Raw genomic sequence first — 24,056 nt, forward strand, 5'->3', positions numbered from 1 at the left:
GAGATGTCCAAGGACTGAGCCCTGGGGCCCACCAATGTTAAGCAATCAGCATAATGAGTAGCATCCAGTAAAGGTGATTAAGAAGCCACAGCAGGTAAAGGAGGAGAAACAAGAGTGTGGGGACCTGGAGACCAAGAAAATAAGTCTTTGAAAGAGTAAAGAATGATGAGGGCCTCAGGCATTGCTCTTAATTAAAGAATGTTGAGAATTGACTTCAGATATGTTTCTCATTCACATGGAAAATAGTAGATATCTCTTCTAAAATTTCACTTATTGGGGCAGTATAAGACTTAAAAAGTCAAATGAGCTAGATTCTAGTCCCAGCTTTGCCTATAAATCTGCAGGCTGAGTTATTTAATCTGACTGAGTTTCCTCCTTTGTAAAATGTTCATAAGAATATCTGCCAAACTGAAATAGGCCATGTAAATATAAAATGTTACTTTATAATTAATTTTTAAAAGAGGAGGAGATGGTAGGTGTTTTCTTATCATCTACTTTACTAGTAGAAAAGATGTGATTGGTGATCTTTAGAAAATGGTCATTAAAGTGAAAAATTTTCTAGGATTTATTTTGTTTATAATAAATGCATATTGGTGAATCATATAGTTTTGTTTATTTAGTGATATCTAACATGGAGGCACTGGAATATGCTAATGGTGTAATTAAGACTTCATCTTACTATTCTTTCATTTTTTTTTAGGCTGTCAATCAGTCGGGAACAGGACCATACTGTGAGCTTGTCCTTTGCCAGACACCAGCATCTGCCCCTGACCCTGTCTCTACTCTCTGTGTTCTGGAGGAAGAATCCCTCAATTCCTATCCTGATACACCTTCTGTGTGCCTTGTACTAAACTGGGAAGAGCCGTGCAATAATGGATCTGAAATCCTTGCTTACAACATTGATCTTGGAGAGACTAGTATTACCGTGGGCAATACCACCGCCCACATTATGAAAGATCTCCTTCCAGAAACCACCTACCGGTGAGTGTGGGCTGCAGTAAGGGAGGAGCAATAAAACTGCATCAGCACGTCAGCATTTGGGGGCTACAAATCTTTCAGGCTCTCAAGGCCAAATGGGTAAATTCTAGCTATTTTTAAATAACAATGTTTGAAAGTACTAAATGCAAGTAGGGCTTAAAATTTTGAGTTGCTTTATACTTTATGAATCAGTTGAAAAATTATACCACATCTAATCCCTGAGGGAGAATGTCAGCTACCACTTTGAATCACTTCCTCCCTCTGATCTCTTTTTTTTTATTAATTAAAAAAAGAATTAACAAAACAATTAGAAATCATTCCAATCTACATGTACAATCAGTAATTCTTAATAACATCACATAGTTGCATATTCATCATTTCTTAGTACATTTGCATCGATTTAGAAAAAGAAATAAAAAGGCAACAGAATAAGAATTAAAACAATAATAGAAAGAAAAAAAACCAAAAAAAACAAAAACAAAAAACCTATACCTCACATGCAGCTTCATTCAGTGTTTTAACATAATTGCATTACAATTGGGTAGTATTGTGCTGTCCATTTCTGAGTTTTTATATCCAGTCCCGTTGTACAGTCTGTGTCCCTTCATCTCCAATTATCCCTTCTCTTTTTTTTTTTTTTTAATTAACGGAAAAAAAGAAATTAACCCAACATTTAGAGATCATACCATTCTACACATGCAATCATTAATTCTTAACATCATCACATAGATGCATGATCATCATTTCTTAGTACATTTGCATTGGTTTAGAAGAACTAGCAACATAACCGAAAAAGATATAGAATGTTAATATAGAGAAAAAAATAAAAGTAATAATAGTAAAATCAAAACAAAACAAAACAAAACAAAAACCTATAGCTCAGATGCAGCTTCATTCAGTGTTTTAACATGATTACTTTACAATTAGGTATTATTGTGCTGTCCATTTTTGAGTTTTTGTATCTAGTCCTGTTGCACAGTCTGTATCCCTTCAGCTTCAATTCCCCATTGTCTTACCCTGTTTCTAACTCCTGCTGAACTCTGTTACCAATGACATATTTCAAGTTTATTCTCGAATGTCCGTTCACATCAGTGGGACCATACAGTATTTGTCCTTTAGTTTTTGGCTGGATTCACTCAGCATAATATTCTCTAGGTCCATCCATGTTCTTACATGGTTCATAAGTTTATCTTGTCTTAAAGCTGCATAATATTCCATCGTATGTATATACCACAGTTTGTTTAGCCACTCTTCTGTTGATGGAGATTTTGGCTGTTTCCATCTCTTTGCAACTGTAAATAATGCTGCTATAAACATTGGTGTGCAAATGTCCGTTTGTGTCTTTGCCCTTAAGTCCTTTGAGTAGATACCTAGCAATGGTATTGCTGGGTCGTATGGCAATTCTATATTCAGCTTTTTGAGGAACCGCCAAACTGTCTTCCACAGTGGTTGCACCCTTTGACATTCCCACCAACAGTGGATAAGTGTGCCTCTTTCTCCGCATCCTCTCCAGCACTTGTCGTTTTCTGTTTTGTTGATAATGGCCATTCTGGTGGGTGTGAGATGATATCTCATTGTGGTTTTGATTTGCATTTCTCTAATGGCCAGGGACATTGAGCATCTCTTCATGTGCCTCTTGGCCATCCGTATTTCCTCTTCTGAGAGGTGTCTGTTCAAGTCTTTTTCCCATTTTGTAATTGGGTTGGCTGTCTTTTTGTTGTTGAGATGAACAATCTCTTTATAAATTCTGGATACTAGACCTTTATCTGATATATCATTTCCAAATATTGTCTCCCATTGTGAAGGCTGTCTTTCTACTTTCTTGATGAAGTTCTTTGATGCACAAAAGTGTTTAATTTTGAGGAGTTCCCATTTATTTATTTCCTTCTTCAGTGCTCTTGCTTTAGGTTTAAGGTCCATAAAACCGCCTCCAGTTGTAAGATCCATAAGATATCTCCCTACATTTTCCTCTAACTGTTTTATGGTCTTAGACCTAATGTTTAGATCTTTGATCCATTTTGAGTTAACTTTTGTATAGGGTGTGAGAGATGGGTCTTCTTTCATTCTTTTGCATATGGATATCCAGCTCTCTAGGCACCATTTATTGAAGAGACTGCTCTGTCCCAGGTGAGTTGGCTTGACTGCCTTATCAAAGATCAAATGTCCATAGATGAGAGGGTCTATATCTGAGCACTCTATTCGATTCCATTGGTCGATATATCTATCTTTATGCCAATACCATGCTGTTTTGACCACTGTGGCTTCATAATATGCCTTAAAGTCAGGCAGCGCGAGACCTCCAGCTTCGTTTTTTTTCCTCAAGATGTTTTTAGCAATTCGGGGCACCCTGCCCTTCCAGATAAATTTGCGTATTGGTTTTTCTATTTCTGAAAAATAAGTTGTTGGGATTTTGATTGGTATTGCATTGAATCTGTAAATCAATTTAGGTAGGATTGACATCTTAACTATATTTAGTCTTCCAATCCATGAACACGGTATGCCCTTCCATCTATTTAGGTCTTCTGTGATTTCTTTTAGCAGTTTTTTGTAGTTTTCTTTATATAGGTTTTTTGTCTCTTTAGTTAAATTTATTCCTAGGTATTTTATTCTTTTAGTTGCAATTGTGAATGGGATTCGTTTCTTGATTTCCCCCTCAGCTTGTTCCTTACTAGTGTATAGAAATGCTACAGATTTTTGAATGTTGATCTTGTAACCTGCTACTTTGCTGTACTCATTTATTAGCTCTAGTAGTTTTGTTGTGGATTTTTCCGGGTTTTCGACGTATAGTATCATATCGTCTGCAAACAGTGATAGTTTTACTTCTTCCTTTCCAATTTTGATGCCTTGTATTTCTTTTTCTTGTCTAATTGCTCTGGCTAGAACCTCCAACACAATGTTGAATAATAGTGGTGATAGTGGACATCCTTGTCTTGTTCCTGATCTTAGGGGGAAAGTTTTCAATTTTTCCCCATTGAGGATGATATTAGCTGTGGGTTTTTCATATATTCCCTCTATCATTTTAAGGAAGTTCCCTTGTATTCCTATCTTTTGAAGTGTTTTCAACAGGAAAGGATGTTGAATCTTGTCGAATGCCTTCTCTGCATCAATTGAGATGATCATGTGATTTTTCTGCTTTGATTTGTTGATATGGTGTATTACATTAATTGATTTTCTTATGTTGAACCATCCTTGCATACCTGGGATGAATCCTACTTGGTCATGATGTATAATTCTTTTAATGTGTTGTTGGATACGATTTGCTAGAATTTTATTGAGGATTTTTGCATCTGTATTCATTAGAGAGATTGGTCTGTAGTTTTCTTTTTTTGTAATATCTTTGCCTGGTTTTGGTATGAGGGTGATGTTGGCTTCATAGAATGAATTAGGTAGTTTTCCCTCCACTTCGATTTTTTTGAAGAGTTTGAAGAGAATTGGTACTAATTCTTTCTGGAACGTTTGGTAGAATTCACATGTGAAGCCATCTGGTCCTGGACTTTTCTTTTTAGGAAGCTTTTGAATGACTAATTCAATTTCTTTACTTGTGATTGGTTTGTTGAGGTCATCTATGTCTTCTTGAGTCAAAGTTGGTTGTTCATGTCTTTCCAGGAACCCGTCCATTTCCTCTAAATTGTTGTATTTATTAGCGTAAAGTTGTTCATAGTATCCTGTTATTACCTCCTTTATTTCTGTGAGGTCAGTAGTTATGTCTCCTCTTCCATTTCTGATCTTATTTATTTGCATCCTCTCTCTTCTTCTTTTTGTCAATCTTGCTAAGGGCCCATCAATCTTATTGATTTTCTCATAGAACCAACTTCTGGCCTTATTGATTTTCTCTACTGTTTTCATGTTTTCAATTTCATTTATTTGTGCTCTAATCTTTGTTATTTCTTTCCTTTTGCTTGCTTTGGGGTTAGCTTGCTGTTCTTTCTCCAGTTCTTCCAAATGGATAGTTAATTCCTGAATTTTTGCCTTTTCTTCTTTTCTGATATAGGCATTTAGAGCAATAAATTTCCCTCTTAGCACTGCCTTTGCTGCGTCCCATAAGTTTTGATATGTTGTGTTTTCATTTTCATTCGCCTCGAGGTATTTGCTAATTTCTCTTGCAATTTCTTCTTTGACCCAGTCGTTGTTTAGGAGTGTGTTGTTGAGCCTCCACGTATTTGTGAATTTTCTGGCACTCTGCCTATTATTGATTTCCAACATCATTCCTTTATGGTCCGAGAAAGTGTTGTGTAAGATTTCAATCTTTTTAAATTTGTTGAGACTTGCTTTGTGACCCAGCATATGGTCTATCTTTGAGAATGATCCATGAGCACTTGAGAAAAAGGTGTATCCTGCTGTTGTGGGATGTAATGTCCTATAAATGTCTATTAAGTCTAGTTCATTTATAGTAATATTCAGATTCTCTATTTCTTTGTTGATCCTCTGTCTAGATGTTCTGTCCCTTGATGAGAGTGGTGAGTTGAAGTCTCCAACTATTATGGTATATGAGTCTATTTCCCTTTTCAGTGTTTGCAGTATATTCCTCACGTATTTTGGGGCATTCTGATTCGGTGCGTAAATATTTATGATTGTTATGTCTTCTTGTTTAATTGTTCCTTTTATTAGTATATAGTGTCCTTCTTTGTCTCTTTTAACTGTTTTACATTTGAAGTCTAATTTGTTGGATATTAGTATAGCCACTCCTGCTCTTTTCTGGTTGTTATTTGCATGAAATATCTTTTCCCAACCTTTCACTTTCAACCTATGTTTATCTTTGGGTCTAAGATGTGTTTCCTGTAGACAGCATATCGAAGGATCCTGTTTTTTAATCCATTCTGCCAATCTATGTCTTTTGATTGGGGAATTCAGTCCATTGACATTTAGTGTTATTACTGTTTGGATAATATTTTCCTCTACCATTTTGCCTTTTGTATTATATATATCATATCTGATTTTCCTTCTTTCTACACTCTTTTCCATATCTCTCTCTTCTGTCTTTTTGTATCTGACTCTAGTGCTCCCTTTAGTATTTCTTGCAGAGCTGGTCTCTTGGTCACAAATTCTTTCAGTGACTTTTTGTCTGAGAATGTTTTAATTTCTCCCTCATTTTTGAAGGATAATTTTGCTGGATATAGGAGTCTTGGTTGGCAGTTTTTCTCTTTTAGTAATTTAAATATATCATCCCACTGTCTTCTAGCTTCCATGGTTTCTGCTGAGAAATCTACACAAAGTCTTATTGGGTTTCCCTTGTATGTAATGGATTGTTTTTCTCTTGCTGCTTTCAAGATCTTCTCTTTCTCTTTGACCTCTGACATTCTAACTAGTAAGTGTCTTGGAGAACGCCTATTTGGGTCTAATCTCTTTGGGGTGCGCTGCACTTCTTGGATCTGTAATTTTAGGTCTTTCATAAGAGTTGGGAAATTTTCAGTGATAATTTCTTCCATTAGTTTTTCTCCTCCTTTTCCCTTCTCTTCTCCTTCTGGGACACCCACAACACGTATATTTGTGCGGTTCATATTGTCCTTGAGTTCCCTGATACCCTGTTCAAATTTTTCCATTCTTTTCCCTATAGTTTCTGTTTCTTTTTGGAATTCAGATGTTCCATCCTCCAAATCACTAATTCTATCTTCTGTCTCTTTAAATCTATCATTGTAGCTATCCATTATTTTTTCTATGTTTGCTACTTTATCCTTCACTTCCATAAGTTCTGCGATTTGTTTTTTCAGTTTTTCTATTTCTTCTTTATGTTCAGCCCATGTCCTCTTCATGTCCTCCCTCAATTTATCGATTTCATTTTTGAAGAGGTTTTCCATTTCTGTTCGTATATTCAGCATTAGTTGTCTCAGCTCTTGTGTCTCATTTGAGCTATTGGTTTGTTCCTTTGACTGAGCCATATTCTCAATCTTTTGAGCGTGGACAGTTATCTTCTGCTGCTGGCGTCTGGGCATTTATTCAGATTTCTCTTGGTGTTGGACCCAGCAAGGTTGTAATATTTTTCTGTGAAATCTCTGGGTTCTGTTTTTCTTATCCTGCCCAGTAGGTGGCGCTCGTGGCACACGTTTGTCTGCGGGTCCCACCAGTAAAAGGTGCTGTGGGACCTTAAACTTTGGAAAACTCTCGCCGTCCTGGGGGTTCGCTAGCCGAAGCGGCTTGAGCCGGCCCGGGGTCCGAACGCAGGGAGGGTGTCCGAACGCAGGGAGGGTTGCTGGTCGCCGCAGCCAGGGAAAGAGCCCGTCCGAATTTCCTAGTCGGCCCTGGGCAACAAGCGTGGCGGGAGGGCGCCAGCGGCAGCGGCCCGCCCGAGAGAGTGCACGTTCCCCGGGAGTCACGGGGTCACCGTTCTCCGAGCCTGGGGGTTTCCGATCCAATTCTCTCAGTTGGTCCGGGAGCTGCGCGTGGTGTGGGCGCCAGTCGCCTTGGTTTCAGGGGACCACCTCTCCAATTCTCCCAGACGGCCCGGGAAGGGGGAAGGGAGTAACTCCGGCCGCTTGCCACCCCGCCCGGTAAGGCCCGCGCGCCTCGGCGATCTCACCCGAGCTGCTTCTCTCAGCCAGCCAGCCGTTCCAGGATGGGGTACGCTGTCTTTTTTATCTCTGTTGTGGCTTTGGGCGCTTTCTGTATCGTTTCTACTCCCCTAGTAGATGTCCTGGAGAAGAAACTAAGATCCGCGCGTCTTACTAAGCCGCCATCTTCCAGGAAGTCCCCCTCTGATCTCTTGATAACTACTTTTTTTGGTATTTTCAGTGTGACTCCTCACTCATGTACTGACCTACTGCAGTTCTGCATTTCTCTGATTCCCCAAAAGCAGACAGAACTTTATAAAGCATTCCTGACATAGATTTTGCTCAGGATTTCATGAGGGGCCATCCCACAAAGCTCAGTGCCTGCCTCCTGTCACCAGAGTTCCTGTCTGGAGTAGCTACCTCATCTTTCTCTGTCCATACCTCCTCTTCTCCAACATGGCCTTTCACATTTTCAAATAATTTAGCTCTATCCCCAAGTTGGCATAACCCACTCAAAACAACAGATTTTTCATTAGCGGAACCACATTCTTGAGAAAAAGTGCAGGAACTGTCTGTGGCTACTCAAGTGTGCCCCAATAGGGCATCTCCCTCTGTCAGATTAAATTTTTTCTCAAGGAGGAGGAATGAGTGGGTAGATAGCTTCAGGTCATCAGCTGTGTCCTCAGACAAGTTAACTTAACCTCTCTGTGACTTCAGTTCTTTTTCTGGTAAGTGAAAACAAGGTACTTTGCATGTTGTGAGCAATAAATAAATGAATGAATAATGAATGCTTGCAGTAGAACTCAGCAGTATATAGCAAGTGCACAGTAAACATTGTCATTTTCATCATCATTAAGATCATGATCCAGCACAATTGGTTTCTTCCTGTGGTAGGATGGTAGAGTAATGAAGGACAGGCAGGTAAAAAATGAGTTTATCATTTCTCTTATTTTTTTTTTGCAATGTTTTCTAATTCTGTAGTCTGGTAAACAATACTCCTTATCCCCAGAGACTGAAGAAAGGAATCTATAAGACACCAAAATTTTGTCCTGCCAAATCCTATTATCTTTGCCTCAGTTTCTCTCATAACAAACTTTTTAAAAAAATAAATAAGTCATATAAGTGTATCCATTTTGCCTTTCAAAACAATAATATAAACCACTACCCGTGCCTTCAGAGCACTCACAGATTTGGAGGACACTTATATAACAACCTAAGATAATAGACTGTTGTGACATCACATGGTGAAAATGGTACAGTGTACAGTGTCCTGTGGGTTTCAGAGAGGAAGCCCCATGGTTCAGAATGGTCAGGGCATGTGAGAGAGAAACTAAATAAAGGCAGATGTGACTTACATAGAGGAAGAGGCAGGAAAAGGATTTTGTTTCATTTTTAGCCTTTTGGCCAGTCCCAGAAAACCAGTCTTTTTGACTCCTGTTTGCTAACCAAATATTGAGGGCTGCTTGTGTGCAAAACAACTCTAATCAGGTGCTGAGGAAATCCTAAGATGGTTAAATGCAGAACTTGCGCTCAGGGAATTTCTCAATGATATACTCTAAGAAAACCTGACCTTAAGGTAAACCTCCGGAGGAAAATGACCAAGTAAATGTCATCTCCCAGCTGCTTCTAAGAGACCAGATGTCTAGTAAGTTGCTTGACCTTGGTCCCTCAGGCCAGAAGGCCTACAAAAAAGCCTCACCTGTTGAGGGACTTACTGGAAGGTTTTGTGTCTACTCTGATCCATACACATATCTGCTCTAAATAGCCTCAAATCCTCTGGTCAGTCCTCTGTTCATAGGTCGGAAATAAAGAGAAAGATGAACCCAAGAATTTCGCCTCTTCCTGACATCGTGTTTACTTTGTAGGCAGCTTAAACTGTTGTAAAACTTTGAGGTTTGTAGCAAGTGGCTTTGGTGTTGTATTGACTTAATATTGTACAATCAGATGACTTTTAAAAAGAAATCTGGAGGCCACACGTCTTCACAGAAAGTCGTAGTGATCTCCTGCTTCATCAGTGCCTGAATGGAACCCACTGCTGGCCCCTTCAGCTGTCCACTCCCAGCACCCTTCCATCCAGCACCTCTTCCCAGGAGCCCTCCATCCTGCATCTCTACCCAGTGCCCTCGAAGATGACCCTGTCGCAGGGCTCAGAGGTCGCCATCAACAACTACATCAACCTGGGGCTCTTTGCCATCTACATGTCTTCCTGCCCATGTCACTACTTTAACCACAATGATGTGGCTCTGAAGAATTTTGCCAAATACATTCTTCACCAATCTCATGAGCAGAGGGAACACTCTGCAAAACTTATGAAGCTGCAGTAACCAATGAGGTAGCTGAGTCTCCCTGGGAAAGTAGGTTGAATGCAATACAGTGTTTGTTACACCTGGGAAAAAAGGGGAAATCGGTCACTCCTGCAACTGTACTAAAAGCCCACTGACAAAAACAACCCCCATTTGTGTGACTTAATTGAGACACATTACCTGAATGAGCAGGTGAAATTCATCAAAGAATTGAGTGACTGTGTAACCACTGTGCAGGATGGGGGCCCCGGATGGATCTGGCTTGACAGTATCTCGCCTGCAAGCGTGCCTTGGGAAGCAGTGCTGAGAAGAGCTGGTGCCCCTGGCCACAGGAGTGACGTCATGGCCACCTTGGCTGCACAGACCTGCTGCCTTTACCCTTACCTTTTCTATAAGTTCTATCAACCTCTACCAAATGTTTTCATTTGTGCTGTTCCTTCAGTTAAAGTAATTTGGTACCTGCCCTACCTCACCCCTTCAAAAAAAAAAGAAAATAAACCAAGGGTTCAAGGGCTCAAATAATGGAACAAAGGTTGGGAATCTTTGCTTGTTTAGTGAGGAATTGCCAGTTACAGATAAAATTATTAAAAATATCTTCTACATAAATTGCCGATTTCAAGACATGTTAGAGAATACCTCAAGAGGATAATTCTGTTATGGAGAAGATAAAATGGTTTAGTAATATAGGAACTATAGAAGAATGAGCTTCAATTTGGCTAGTAAAACCTGAAGGTCCTATTTAAAAAGCATTTAATGTGGGTAGTTCAGTGGTAGAATGCTCACCTTTCATGTGGGAGACCCATGGTCAGGTTCGATTCCCAGACCATGCACCCCACTCCCCACAAAATAAATAAATAATAAAAAGCATTTAATGGATGTAACATAAATAACTTAATACAGTATTAATATGCCAAAGCTTGTAAATTGAGCAGAATATGGTAAGAAAGTCACATTGGGAGGATATTTCCTTTTACTTTTATAGATTAGCTTGGAAGATAGTATTCCATAGAGATTGAATAGCTTAAAAAAAAAAGGACCAGTCTTTAGCCTTAGTCATATTGTATGTTCCTTGGTCAAAAAAATTTTATTTTGTTATGGCCAAAGCCTTTGCTGGCCAGTCAGTAAATAAATTGAGAGTTTTATATTTAAGATTCTAAGAATTCAAATTTTAAAAATCAAGCCTTCAGTGGTTTACAGTATCATCATATAGCTGTGCAGTCATCATCACAATCAAGTTTTGAACATTTGTATTACTACAAAAATAAATAAAAATGTGACTAAAAATAAAAGTAAAAAAGAAAAAAAAATCAAGCCTTGGTTCCCAGACCATGCACCCCCCCCCCCCAAAAAAAATTAAGCTCTGTAGAGTTTAAGGAATTTTGTTTCTCCAGCACACAATTTGAATACTATATAGCAGAACTCTGGTCAACCACAATTTGGCCTTTTGTGTTTCAAGAACACAATTGCAGTAATTATGGTGAAATACAAAATGAATATTTCAAAGAACTAAGTGTATAATTTTGGTCCAATCAACTCTACCTCACCCTTATCTGTCCCATAAATTTGTCAAAATATTAGTAAACCGATCATAATGTTCTAGATAAAAACGTAGAATGAACATTTTGAGCAGGCCCATGGGCTTCGATAAAGGACTGGTTTCTTTTGTTTGATTTTTTTTTTTTAAAGCATTCTTCTCATACCAAGTATATTCTTCCCTGATGTCATATACCTCTGTAGCAGACTTACTGACACAAGAAAGATGTTTTAGTGGATCTGTCCTTTCTCTGTTGGTGCTGGCAAAATTTCCCATTGACTTGCTGACAGACCCTGTCAGAAATTTGATTGGAGTTACAGTGATATTTTTAAAGGTGTTACATTTAAGCTTTAAGCTGAGTTTGAAATTGAATCGGTGTTGTTTGAGGAGAAAAAGAAATGATTTACGATTCATTTCCTAAGAACAAGAACAGTACGTAGCTTTTCCTTTGCATTCTTCCAGCCAAATAGTGTCATAGAGTTTGCAAGCTGGACAGACCTAAGATCACCTGGTGTTACCCGTTCCTGGTGCCTTGGCTTGAGCATGTCCAGTGGCGGGATCAGTGAATCCAGTTTTCACTTGCCAGTCATTCCATTCCATTTGTGATGAACTCTAATTTGTATAGTGTTTCCCTTATGTTTTGTCTCTTTATCTAACATCAACTCATTTGATCTTAGGACTTCCTTTTGAGCTGTGATACCCTAACTTGGTAAAATGCAGAATTCCAGGCCCATCCCAGACCTACAGAATCTGAAACTCTAGGGTTGGGGCTCAGCACTGTGCTTTAATTAGTTCTCCAGGAGATTTTGGTGTCTATTAAAGTAATAGAACTTATGCTCTAGAGCAGTAGTTCCTAAATGCTACTGCATATAAGATCCCTTTGAGAGCTGTTGCAAAGTACAGGTGTCTGAGCTCCACCTATCAATTGTGGTTTAGTAGGAGGCGGGGAAGGGGCGCAGAACTTGAAACCTTATAAAGTCAGTTGTCCCCTTCCTAACCATCCTCACTTCGTGCAAATCTGCCTTCACTAGCATGGGTTTTCTATAACAGCTCTCTTCCTGCTCTTTGGGTGTTTTGACTCTGGTTTGCCCAGGAGTTGAGCAAGACTGCCATCTTTCTTGTTCTCCATATTGCGCACTTAGTAAGGTTGCCAAAGGTTGTTTTTTTTTGGCACCTTCATTACAGCATGTATGACTCATACTGAGCTGGCTAACAACTAAAAACTTAAGGCATATTTGTTTTTTCCTCATTTGAGCTTTTTTCTGGGTAAAAAGGAGATGAAAATAAATTTTATTGAGTCCGTAGCATATGGGGAGCTGTCAAAAGGTGAATCATAAATCATTTCAGTGTAACAAGATGAGAGGTGGGCTTCTTACAAGGCAAGTTCTGTGTCATTCAGAGTAGCAGACAAGTCAGGCAGCTTTTTTTTTTTTAAATATACATGGGCAGGCACCGGGAAACAAACCCGGGTCCTCTGGCATTCCAGGCAAGTGTTCTTGCCTGCTGAGCCACCGTGGCCCGCCGAAGTCAGGCAGCTTTGACTTGTATCATGCGCCTCACTTACTGTCTCTGTGACCTTTGACAAGATGTTAGATTGACATCTCTGTGCCTCAGTTTCATGATCTGTAAATTTTAACAACCTAGTAGGCTTGTCAAGTGTTTTAAAATAAAATATAAGGTATCTAGTATGGTATATGACTCAATAAATTAGCTATTGTTAATGTTTGGTAGGGAAGAAATAGGTAGAAAGTGGATTATGACCAGATTATAGGTATACTTGTCTATGGAAGTGGATGTTCTCCCTTAAGTAATGGGGAGACATTTAAAGTCTTTTTTTCCTACCAAGACAGAGCATGTTTAGAAAAGCAAACCTGCATGCTTGGAAACCAACTGGTGGCTCCGATAAGCAAGGTGCTGTCAAGATAAGTAACTTGGTCGAAGGGAGGGCTGAATCCAGAGCCCCTGAGTGTACCCCTGCAAGAAGCCACTTCTGAGCACGTCATTTCCCCTCAAAGGGGTTTCATATTTGAATTATTATTATTATCATCCTTCTTCTGAAATTATTTGATGATTTTGTCTCCTTCATGCTTTTTTCCTCTTCTTAATTAGATGGTAGGCTTTGGCAGAGATAGTACATCCCACTCCCAAGCACTGGTCCTTGAACAGAGGAAGTTCTCCTTGTTTCTTGTGATGGTTGTTGTTGTTATCACTTCCATCTGTTCCCAAGGTCTGTCTCTCCCTCACTTTCCTGAAGATCGTTTAAAAAGAAGCCATCTCTGTGTCCTGTTAGCTGCTGTTAGGTCCTTGGCCATAATTCAAGGGAAGGATAAACACAGATGATTTCAGCAAACGACCTAAGTTATAAAGTGTGGCTACTATACAATGGAGCAGAAATGAAGGTGGTGCGACTTTGTGCAGCCAGCACAGTCCAGCTCCTGATGATGCTCAACAGTGTTCTTCATTCCTAGGAAAGAATGAAAGTCTCAGAAGAAGTCAGAAGAAAAAGAACTCCATGAATTAGCACTTTAAAGCTCACCAAAGTGCTTTTTGCCACCTTAATCCTTTTCTTGTTTTGCTGCAGTGTAAAATATTAAAAATTAGAAAGCATTTCCATATCCCTAATCTTAATTAAACAATGCTGTTCATAAATACAGCAAAAATTTTACTGTACCTAATGTAAATATAAGGAAGTTGGTACTTAAAGATTTTACATGATTTTCCCAAGGTTGCCAAAGTGATACGCAGGATTCCCAAAGAGGCGACACTGCAGACCATCTACTTAAAGAAAGTAAAAATACTCCCATGGTATTCTTTTTGTTTTTGTTGTTTTTTTTGTGTGTGTATTATGAGGCTAAGATTATAAGGCTAGCTACTTCTCAGTAAATGGTCACAGAGCCAAAAAGCTAGAGATATAAGGAACCCAATACCTATCAAAATACTGTGGAGCCTTGGAGAAATAAATTAATTTCAAAAGAAATTAAATAGTGAATCTAAATTTATTTTTAAATTCCAGTACTTATTTATTCGAAATTATTTAATTCTTAAAAAACGATTCAAATCTCCTAGCATTTTTCCTCTTAAGCAGAATAGCAATCAGTTCATTTTGTATATTGAAGTGACTAAGGGCTGCCTTGGGCAACACTTTGCAAAACAATAGGACCATCTGGAATAGAAGGTGAGCTTGCCCCTGGAGTACTTTGGGCCAGCAAGTGGAAGAAAGCATCTTTGCCTTTCGGCAATGGGAATACCCATTCTCTGGAATATAAAGAAAAAATGACATTTTAAGACACTAGAAAGTCTTAATATAAATTTTAGGTTCTGTCTGTTACACCACTGAAGAAAGACTGAGATTTAAATTCTGGCTCATTTCCTTTTACAGAGGAGGGAAAGAGTTGTAATTTCTACCGTCATGATGACCACCTTTTAAAAAAGATTTTTATACTCTTCAAGTTCCACAAACATGTGTTACTTTCCAATCATAGAAAAACTTGTGTTAACTCATAAAGCCTGTAAGAGTATTAGTCTTTCAATGTTGTAGTTAGAGATTTTGCACTGCATTATCTAAAAGAGACCTGATTTGTCCCATAATATGATAAAATCTGGCAGAGTGGGCTCTTTTTAATATTTTTGCTGTACTTTGTCAGAGGTAAGAATTTGCTGTGTTTCAAACTGAGACAGATGCTCATGCAGTTTTGTGCAGTTTTTAATAGAGCTGCTTATAAAAGTCTATATACAGGCTTTTGTGTAAATATAAATTTTAATTTCTCTAAGGTAACTAGATAGGAGTGGGATTGCTGGGTTATATGTTAAGTGTATGTTTAACTTTGAAAGAATGTGCCAAACTGCCTTCCATATGACTTGACCATTTTGCATTTTGACCAGTAAAATAAGAGAATTCCAGTTTCCTGCTTTCTTGCCAGCATTAGATAGGTATATTTTTTATTTTAGCCACTCTAATAGATATGAAATGATATCTCACTGTGGTTTTAGTTTACATTTTTTGATGGACAATAACATTGAACACTTTTTCATATGCTTATTTGCCATTTGAATATCCTTTGGCTAAGGATGAGCAGGATTCCTAAAGATGCAACACTGTAGACCATTTGCTTAAAGAGAGTAAAAATACTCCTAATGTATTCTTTTTGCTATTGTTATTTTGTGTGTGTGTGAGTGTGTGTGTTATAAGGCTAAGATCATAAGCCTAGCTACTTCTCAGTAAACAGGCGACACTGCAGACCATCTGCTTAAGGAGAGTAAAAATACTCTTCTTACTGCTGAGTTTTGAGAGGTCCTTATACGTTGTGGACATAGTTCCTTTGTCAGATATGTAATTTCAAATTTCTCCCAGCCTATAGTTCACTTCATTCTCTTAGTTAGAGTGAAGGTTTTTAATCTTGATGAAGTCCAATTTTTCATTTTTTCGTTTATGGATCACGGCTTTGGTATCATATCAAAATCTCTTTGCCAAATTCTAGGTAATGAAGATTTCCTCCAAGGTTTTCTTCTGAAAGTTTCATATTTTACATTTAGATTTATAGTCCATTTTGAGTTAATGTTTGTATGAGGTATAAGATTGAGGTCACGTTTCGATTTTTTTTTTTATATTGATATGCAATTATTCCAACCATTTGTTGAAAAGACTATTCTTTCTTCCTTGAATTGTTTTTGTACCTTTGTCAAAAATCAATTGCTGTATTTGTGTGGATCTACTTCTGGAGTCTCTTTTCTGTTGCACTGATCTATATATTTGTCTCTTTACCAGTACCACTCTGCCTAAATTTCTATACTATGATTCTTCCAACTTTATTCAGCTTTTCTCATTTTATGTTAGGTATTCTAGTTCCCTTCCCTGTCCAGATAAATTTTAGTATCCACTTTTCTGTATCTACTGAGAATCCTGCTGGGTCTTTTTTTAATGCAGTTTATTCAGTTATATTCACTTACCATATAATCATCCCATGTACACAATCATTGGCTCACAGAATAGTCATATGGTTGTGCATTCATCACCACAATCAATTTTAGAACATTTTGTTACTCAAAAAACTAAAAAAGAACACCCAGACCATCCCTTCCCTATTATTTATTAATTATCTCTTTATTTTCTTACTCATCTACCCACATACTAGATAAAGAGAGTGTCAGTCACAAAGTTTTCACAATCATACGGTCCCACCATAAAAACTCTATAGTTATACAATCATTTTCAAGATTAAAGGCTACTGGAGTACAGTTCAACATTTTCAGATATTTCCTTCTAGCTAGTCTAATACACTAGAAACTAAAAAGGGATATGTATATAATACATAAGAATAACCTCCAGAATGACCTCTCAATGGTATTTGAAATTTCTCAACCACTGAAATTTTATTTTGTTTCATTTCTCTTCCCCGTTTTGGTCAAGAAAGCTTTCATAATCCCATGATGCCAGGATCAGACTCATCCCTGGGATTCATGTCCCATATTGCCAGGAAGATTTATACCCCTGGGAGTCATATTGTACATAGGAATGAGGGCAGTGAGTTTACCTGTCGAGTTAGCTTAGAGAGAGAGGCCACATCTGAGCAACAAAAGATGTTCTCTGGGGATGACTCTTAGGCATAATCATGAGTACACTTAGCATCTCCTTTTAGGAATAAGTTTCATAAGGGCAAGCTGCAAGATTGAAGGCTTTACTTATTAAATTGTTAGTCCCCAGTATTTGTGAGAATATCAGGAAAACCTCAAGTGGGGAACTTGAATATTTCTACATTTTTCCCTAGTCTTTCCAGGGGATTTTCCTGTTGGGATTTTATTGGAACTGTGTTACATCTATAGATAAATTTGGGGAGAATTGACATATTTACTGTGTAGATTCTGCCAGTTCAGTAATACCATATGTGTCTCTAAATCTTTGATTTTTTTCCTCATATAATTTTATAGTTTGTTCTATTTCTTTCTTTGCTATCTGTATATCTTTTTTTTTCTTCCTTATTTTGTAGTAGCTAGGACTTATATTACATGACATTGAATAGGAGTGATAGAGTGTGCATCCTTGCCCTGTTCCTGATATTAAAGGGGAATCATTTACACTTACACTACTAAGTACTAAGCATGATGTGGGTTATAGGTGTTTTTGTAGATGTCCTTCAGATTAAGGAAATTCTTTTGGATCCCTGGTTTGCTAAGAATTTTTATCATGAACAGAAATTAATTTTTTATATATTTTTATCAACAAGACAATATACAAACGCAAACATTCTTAACATATGAACATTCCATACTTGGTGTACAATCAGTGGCTCACAGTATCATCACATAGTTGTATATTCATTACCATGATCATTTCTTAGAACATTTGCATCACTCCAGAAAAAGAAATAAAAAGAAACAAAAAACAACTCATACTTACCGTAACCCTTGCCCCTCCCTCTCATTGACCATTAGTATTTCCATCTACCCAATGTATTTTAACCTTTGTTTCCCCTATTTTTTTCGCATACCCCTTACCACTCCCTTTTATTGATCACTATTATTTTAACATTTGTTACCCCTTGTTCTAGTTTGATAGCTGACAGAATGCAGTATATCAGAAATGGAATGGCTTTTAAAAAGGGGAATTTAATAAGTTGCTAGTTTACAGTTCCAAGGCCAAGAAAATGTCCCAGTTACAACAGTCTATACAAATAAATGTCCGATCAAAGGCATCCAGGTTGAATACCTTGGTTCAAGAAGGCCAATGAAGTTCAGGGTCTCTTTCTCAAGTGAGTGAACAAAGTCATAGTTTCTCTCTCATCTGGAAATGTACATCGTGAACACAGTCAGGGTTCCTCTCTCATCACATGGTGAACACGGCGTCATCTGCTAGCTTCTTCTCCTGGCTTCCTGATTCATGAAGCTCCCCAGGAGACATTTTCCTTCTTCATCTCTAAAGGTCACTGGCTCGTGGACTCTGCTTCTCATGGCTATGTCATTCTGCTCTGCTCTCTCTGAATCTCTTTCATTCTCCAAAATGTTTCCTCTTTTATAGGACTCCAGAAAACTTATCAAGACCCACCCAAATGGGTGGAGACATGTCGTTACCTAATCCAGCTTAACAACCACTCTTGGTTAAATCACATCTCCAGGGAGATGATCTGATTACAGTTTCAAACATACAGTGTTGAATAGGGATTATTCTACCTTTATGAAATGGAATTTTGATTAAAACATGGCTTTTCTAGGGTCCATACATCCTTTCAAACCAGCACATGCCTATTAGTTGTTTATTTCTTATCTGTATTTTTTACTCATCTGTCCATACCATGGATAAAAGGAGCATCAGGCACAAGGTTTTTACAATCACACAGTCACATTATGAAAGTTCTATCATTACACAATCATCTTCAAGAAACATGGCTACTGGAATACAGCTCTACAGTTTTGGGCACTTCCCTCTAGCCTCTCTAATATACCTTAAACTAAAAAGGGGGTTATCTATATAACGCTCAAGAATAACCTCCGGGATAATCGCACGACTCTGTTTGCAATCTCTCAGCCACTGACACTTTATTTTGTTTCATTTCTTTCTCCCCCCTTTCGGTCTAGAAGGGATTTTCTCAATCCCTTGATGCCAAGTCCCAGCTCATTCTAGGATTTCTGTCCCACATTGCCAACGAGGTTTACACCCCTGGTAGTCATGTCCCTGTAGAGAGGGGGGTGCTTGCCACGTTGGCTGACAGAGAGAGGCCACATCTGAGCAACAAAAGAGGTTCTCTGAGGGTAACTCTCAGGCCTAATTTTAAGTAGGCTTAGCCTATCCTTCACAGGGATAAGTTTCATATGAACAAACCACAAGATTGAGGGCTCGGCCTGTTGATTTGGTTGTCCCCACTGCTTGTGAGAATATCAGAAATTCTCCAAATGGGAAAGTTGAATTTTCCCCCTTTCTCACCATGCCCCCAAGGGGACTTTGTAAGTATTTCTTTAATCACTGTTCAAATCACTCTAGGATTTATTGGAGCATCACTGTAACCTGGACAAACCTATAAAATCTCATGCTCTATTCAAGGTTCCATGTACTTATGGTATTCAATTAAACAGTCCATATAAGTTAAATTAGGAATGCACTAGTCAAAATGTAAATTTTGTACCAAATAAGCTTTGTGTCACGCAGAAATTGAAGTTTTGAAGTTGAAGTTTTAAAATATGAATGACCATCTCTTCAGAAATTTAGTGCTTTTTCTGCATCAATTAATTTGGTCATGTGGTTTTCTTTGGATTGTTAATAGGATAGCATAGGGGCTGGGGTATGAGAGAATGGAGAATTTTTTTTTTTTTTATATCCCACCACATTGCTGAATTTGTTTATTAGCTCAAGTAAATTTTTTTTTTTTTTTTTTTTTTGGAGAATATTTTTTAAAAAAAGAAAGTAAGGGGCTCCCTGAGCTATTAGGAGGTCCCTTTCTCTGAGCCAAAACTAGAAGCTTCTCCTAGAGCTTTCTTTGCCCATGGATGTCTGCTGCCTTGTCCAGGCATAATGTGGGGGAAAACAGGTTAATTCACTGCTGCTGTGATGCTTCAAATTTGGGACTTCCACAATCTGGCTATTGGTATTTACTTTTCAGGGTTGTAAATACTGCCTGTTTCATTCATTTTGTCAGGTTTTGTAGCTGCATTCATTTAGTGGGAGAGACAGGGTGAAGTGTGTTTATTCCATCTCCCCAGGAATTAAGCTTTCCCCTGTGAACAATATACAGGCATGTTAATAGGTTGACATGCTAAATGATGTAATCTTTAAATTGACTGCATTTGAAGAATTTAGTCTAACCTGAGGTCACACGTTGAATTTAGGTACTATAATATATAAAGAATATTTTCTCTATTAAGCAATAATTGCTTTAACAGAGAAGTATGTAAGATTAAATTGTGATGATATTTAAATCTATTTCCTTGGAATCCACCTCTTTACTATACATTTATTGTCATGTTTTTGAAACACTGTTTGAATTCAAGTGAAGTTTAAATACTGAAATTTTCAGAATTTATCTCACTGTCCTACTCAGTCAACTCAGTGAGATTCCTGTGTACATACCAGGGTGTCTAAGTGGAAATTTCATTGGAGGGCTAGAAATGGGGCATGACAAGATTAGAGGAGATGTTTCACCCATGTGGTGAAACTGTGGAAATGTGTGAGGACATGTGAGAAAACAGAATTGTAGGAAATACCCATGTTGAAAAGGAGAAGAGAGGAAAAGCCAACAAGGGTGTGAGAACTTTCGTCAGAGAAGCAAGGGAGGGGAAGGTTGTACTATATGCCAGGAAGAAGCAAGCTTCAAGAACATGCAGTCACTGTAGGACGAGTATTGAGGATGAGGGTGGAATGTCACCATCAGTGTGTTAGGTGACCTTGGAGAACTATTTTAGTTGATAAGTGAGAATGTGGAAGAACAAGAAAGATTGGTATAACACCTGATACTATTTTATCTATACAGTTTAACTCTTTCCAATTTTAAATTCCAAGGCCATAATGGCATTGTTAATATATCTTTATTACCCATAATACTGTATACATTGTAAGCATCTAGTTAAAACTTTTGAATATCTAAATGACACTATTAGTGTCTGTGCCCTTACCTCTGGTTAAGGACTAATAGTCATGGTTGATCGATGGTGGTGAACAGGAGAGGAAAAAATACATCTGTAACTGTTAATGATTTGTTGTCCCTCATTTATGAACTCTAAAGGAGACTCATTCATTCTCCTGTTCCATTTATTTTTTTATTCCCCACTTACTTACATACCAGTTTTGAGGCAGCTAAAGGTTGGCTAGAACAAAATATAAGAGCATGTCTTTAGGATGTCTTCTCTCAGACAACAAACATCATCATCACCATCATCATTATAGAACTAATGTTAGGATGCCTTGCTAATGTGCTTTTTTTTTTTTTTTTTTTTTTTGCCAATATTTTTTTTGGGGGGGTGGGTGGAATGGAGAGTATAATCTGTCCTCCAAGCTGCCCAGGTCTCTGTTTGTCTTGAGTTACTTTAACTTGCTTTTCTTTATTGTTCAGTATTGCTTTAGGGGCATGTAAGAAATGCTCCACACAATGCTTAACTTGAATGAGAAGTTGTTCTTTCTTAAACCTGTATTACTGTATTTCCTCCCTTTTTCCAGGATCAGAATTCAGGCTGTAAATGAAATTGGAGCTGGACCATTTAGTCAGTTCATTAAGGCAAAGACTCGGCCATTACCGCCCTTGCCTCCTAGGCTAGAATGTGCTGCAGCTGGTCCTCAGAGCCTGAAGCTAAAATGGGGAGACAGTAACTCCAAGATACATGTTGCTGACGACATGGTGTATACACTACAGCTGGAGGACAGAAACAAGAGGTAAGGTGATGGTGGGGAGACATGTGAAAATGCTATGACGTCTTACTTGTTCATTTGTCCTCTAAAATGCTGTTTTTTCTTGCTGAAAGATTTAACTACTTGGGTCCTGCATTTTATACCCAAACTTGTGCCTCCCATTTGAAATTTCTAAATGAAAACGGGCAGAAGATTCTGATTTTCTTACATGTGATGTTATATCCATTTCTCTCTCTCCGTTATGACAACGGAGAGAAATTACCTCAAAATTGTCAAACTCAAGTTCATGATATATGATAATGTTATATTAGTTATGAGTGTAGAAGGAAATAAGACTTGGAAAGAGATGTTAGCTCTTTAAATATTCAGTAACCATCAGGACAAATATGTTTACCAATCTGAAATAGCTGTGGGTGATGTACAGATGGGGATTGTACTCTATTACTATGGGCAAAGCATTATCAAATTAACTAAAGCAAATACCAGATTCTTTATAAGACTCCATGCCCAGAAAATACTCTTTGCCATAGAAATCAAATCCAGCCTTTCACTAGTATTTTTTTTTAACCTGACTTCATTTCCTCTGAAAATAGCCAATCAGAAGATGGATGGGCAACTAAACTGTATTTAGGAATAATTCAAATGCAGGGCAAAAGTCAATGGTGACAGAATCTTCTGTTACCAAAAGTCCACATCAGAAAATCAGGTGAAGGGGATGGATGATAACTATAAAGCTAAGAAAACTATGATAACTATAAAACTAAGACATGATGGAATAGACATATGCTGCTGTTTCCCTGGGACATACCTGCTGAAGCACAAGGCTGCTGTTAGTGTAGAAGTATTTCTGTCATTTCCCTTTTATGCATTAAAGTACTCCATTCCTTTACCCAAGGGTTGGTTTTAGTTACTACATAAACCCCCTGTCCAGTCTTACTCCCACTCTATAGTTAAGTGCTTTGATTTGTTTCAGTGCAAATGGAAATCTCTGGGTGGAAGGCCTTCAGTTGAGATCAAGAGTAAAAGGCTCTGTCTCTAGGAGCATAATATCAACTCACAAGTAGTCACAAAACATTAATACCATAGGAGAAGAGTGCCCTGGGAATTAGGTGGAGGCAGATACCACCTGGGTTGCAAAGATCAGGAATACCTTGAAGGAGGTAACATTTGAACTTGACTTTGAAGGACTTGGCAAACCCAATGATTTGACTACAGAAGAACAAAAAATGAGAGTTTTATTGGAAACTAGTCCTAATGTGTAAATCATGGAGGAAGTAAAGCCTTTTCTTTTTTTTTTTTTCTATGAGTGCATGGTCTGGGCATCGAACCCGGGTCTCCCGCATGGAAGGTGCGCATTCTACCACTGAACCACCTGTGCACCTGTAAGGCTACTTTTAATAGATTTGTTGTCATTCATCTTACCGTGCTACACACTTCTGGATGTGTGTTCTTGGGCTCATTGTTTTACTGGCAGGGGACTCCTCAGGGCTGGTAAGAACAGGAATTATGGACTAACAGGAATCCCGATAAATATATAAGGCTGGCATTTGGGGAAATTTATAAATTACATTTTTTTTCTGGACTCTTAGCTTCCGTTGGTTATAAAGACAGCATCTTTTAGTTATACTGTTTTAACAAAAGTGAAGTTGAAGCCAGAGAGTAAATTGGGATTAGAGCCGATGCCTCCTGACTCCCAATGCAGCTGCCTCTACTGTTACCTCTAGAAATGTGGGAAGAGGATGGGTTTGTATGACTCCTGACTCTGTGTCATACAAGCCCATCCTCATCTGCTGCACTTCTGCCCTATGAGGGGCAGTATACTGGGAGTACCTTCTATGGAGAACTGTATACAAGATCTGATCCAAGATTCTACATGATCCTAGGAGGTTCTAGGGCTCAGGGCAGAAGCTCCCTGAGCAGTTGTCCAAATGAGTATACTGCCATGAGACATTTAAATATGACATAGAGAAAATAGTGCAGAATCAAATACACAATACCCACTCCTTCCTCCGAAAAATAGCCCAAGGCTTGCCATGTTAATCAAATAAATGACTTGCCTAAATCTAAATGGCAATTTAAGAAAACTTACCATTAGGAACAGTATTTTTCTTAATTTTATGAGCTAGAGTCCAAATTTATCATTTTAAATTAGATTGTCAGTGCTCTCAGAAAGTTATTAAAGTGATGGGAATATAGAGCATAATAAATTCTTATTCTATTTGTGGAATGATTTCCCTGGGTTTTATTAAGATGGAAACTTGGCCTAATTTTTATTGGAAGATGTGACCTTCCTTAATATCTTGAAACTGACTACTTGTTGTGGATAGTCTCCTTTGCTGTGGTCTCAAAGCCCATTGAATTTAAACCTTTAACTTTGGGTCTTGAGTCATAAGTATTAGAGAGCACAATTTGAGTTTGTTATATAAGAA

The 24,056-nt window shown here is 38.1% G+C and overlaps 1 protein-coding gene across 12 annotated transcripts in view; it reads left to right on the top strand.

Moving 5' to 3' along the window:
- The window catches only part of FNDC3B (fibronectin type III domain containing 3B), a 397,533-nt gene that overhangs the window by 342,761 nt on the left and 30,716 nt on the right, over positions 1 to 24,056 (top strand). For all 12 annotated transcript variants that reach the window (XM_077161045.1, XM_077161048.1, XM_077161055.1 and 9 more), the window contains 2 exons: positions 701 to 981; positions 21,439 to 21,651. In XM_077161045.1, coding sequence (XP_077017160.1) covers positions 701 to 981; positions 21,439 to 21,651 — 494 coding nt within the window. The remainder of the gene's footprint in view (positions 1 to 700; positions 982 to 21,438; positions 21,652 to 24,056) is intronic.

The sequence above is a fragment of the Tamandua tetradactyla genome, chromosome 5 (assembly GCF_023851605.1).
Source record: "Tamandua tetradactyla isolate mTamTet1 chromosome 5, mTamTet1.pri, whole genome shotgun sequence".
Taxonomy (NCBI): domain Eukaryota; kingdom Metazoa; phylum Chordata; class Mammalia; order Pilosa; family Myrmecophagidae; genus Tamandua; species Tamandua tetradactyla.